Source organism: Galendromus occidentalis, unplaced genomic scaffold (assembly GCF_000255335.2).
Source record: "Galendromus occidentalis unplaced genomic scaffold, Mocc_1.1 scf7180000075805, whole genome shotgun sequence".
Taxonomy (NCBI): Eukaryota; Metazoa; Arthropoda; class Arachnida; order Mesostigmata; family Phytoseiidae; genus Galendromus; species Galendromus occidentalis.
The window spans coordinates 1-2,087 of NW_003803795.1; the positions used below are offsets into that span (position 1 = coordinate 1).

General features: G+C 52.4%; 1 protein-coding gene across 1 annotated transcript; it reads right to left on the minus strand.

Moving 5' to 3' along the window:
• Positions 1–44: 44 nt before the first annotated feature.
• LOC108864995 (uncharacterized) lies at positions 45–1,689 on the minus strand. Its single transcript, XM_018641579.1, has 3 exons — positions 1,600–1,689; positions 884–1,507; positions 45–764 (listed from the first exon to the last, which is right to left on the minus strand). Exons 1-3 carry the CDS (start codon positions 1,687–1,689, stop codon positions 45–47), a joined length of 1,434 nt encoding a protein of 477 aa, XP_018497095.1.
• Positions 1,690–2,087: the final 398 nt, after the last annotated feature.

Genomic DNA, 2,087 nt, shown 5'->3' on the forward strand with positions numbered 1-2,087 from the left:
AATGTACTGTATGTACAGATTGACAACGTTGAGGGATTTCCGCTTCAAGGGTTCATTTTGTAGGTATGGGCGATGCCCCTCAAAGTCTCGCTTAAGGTATTGGTGTTTACGTTTTCTAGGATACGTAGAATTCTTCGGTCATTCTCAGCATACTTGTTCTTCTTCCCATCAGCGGCGTACCCGGCAATATAACGCTCCAAATCGGCGTCCTTGCTCTGTTGCACAGAACGGATTCCGTCAATGAATTTGAGCATCCCCGGGTGCTCGACACGGAACTGGCGCTGAAGACTGCGATGGGCCGCTTCCGCGTAGTTGTTCGTCCGGGATTCCCCTCGAAGCGAGCGCTCGTAGACGGTCCACATGGAAACCGGGAACAACGGGTTCCGGCGTGTCAGAGATCCATCGCCGCGAGCCTGGAGACGTCCGATATAATTGTCTTCGAAGTAATCCAGGACTGTCTGTAATTCCTCTGGCAAATCACTGCGGAGCTCGCGGAGCGCGACCTCCAGTCTTTCTGGGGGAATGAACGCGAGCGCCGAGATCATCTTTGCCTTGAGCTCGAAATCCGGTTCGTTACGATATCTTCTGCTCAAACCGTGAGCCGCGACTTGCTTCTTCATGTTTTGCACAAGATGAAAGAAGCATCCCTGAATCTGAGCATCGGGGAAGTAGGCGCTGAACGCGTTCATCAGGCCCTTTTCAAAATCTACGGAAACGCTCGTCGGGTTGAAGGCCGGCCATCCGAGTGTTAACATATCGAGCATCTAGCAGAGAAGCGAATGACGGGTTAGTTAAGGGGCTTAAGAATATAGGACAAGGCGACATTCTCAACTGCTACCGTCAGCTCAAACTTAATCTACGTTATCTTCTTTCTAGAAATTACCTTGCAATACGATTCTTCCGACTTATTCGGCAGAAGAGCGTAGCAAATCGGGGTCACGCATCCTGGACGTTCCGCAAGGATCACGAAGACTTGGGCGAACTCATTCGGGGCCAAACTAAAGGTCCCGTCACAGTAGATTTTCGAAACTCCCCCGATCCAGGAGGCCACCGTTTCTCTGCCGAAGAGGAAGATCCTGTTGGGATCGTCGGATCCCGAGTCACCGAGCAAGAACCGTTCCACAATCCCGGGGCTACTTTCATACACTCGATATTCTTCAGGGATGACGATATCCCGACGATCCGTGTAGTGCACCGAAGGTATTCCGACACGATTGCGAATTCTTTGTATCGTCCTTGTCAGCGATTTATTGCTCTCGATGCTCCCCTTGGCAGCCAGCGACGAAGTAGCACGTATCTTGTTGATGATCTGCTGCGGTGCTTCTAGAGTCTCCACCGCTCGACGTTTCATCGCTACCTTCTTCTGTTGGACTTCTATAGCTGCTGAACTCGGCATGTCAGTGTGAGCGCCTTTGATCGTGATCTCCCCAGTTCTAACAGACCTATGAACGCGGGCCGTGCACTTCTGACTTTTGCTGGCCTTGTATTGACAGCGCCAGAACTCTGTCTGTTGTATCCTTACTCCTTTGCGCGAACACGTACAGATACCCGTCGTGGGCCAGTCTCTCTTTTCCTCGCTGACTTTCGACGGAAACTGACATCCTGATTCCTGTCTTCGCGGAGATGTTTCAGTCCGATGCCAGGCGTGGGATCCGTTCGGAAAGTCTTCGGATGCCTCGTGGTAAACATGCTGCACGTACGAGCAACGACGATAGCAACAACACCGACTACATTCTAGCACGACAGGCGGCGACTCTAAATATGGTCTTTCGGTCTAATGAGGTCTAAAGCTTCCCAGACCGTCTGTGGATGAGGGGAAGTGCCGAAGTGTTCTATGATTCTCCGAGGTCCGAGTGCAGTCAGGCGGGGCGTTCGGGCTTTCCAGGATGGATCAAAAGGGGCAGATTCTCGGAGAAAGCCGGAGCGCGGGTTTACGTGCAATTCTATAAAAAAGGAGTCTCTATGGTGGCCGAGTTGTCGTGGAGGCCGAGTTGTCGCTGAGGCCGGGTTGTCGTAGTGGCCGAGTTGTCGTAGTGGCCGAGCTGTCGTAGTGGCCGAGTTGTCGTAGTGGCCGAGTTGTCGCCGAG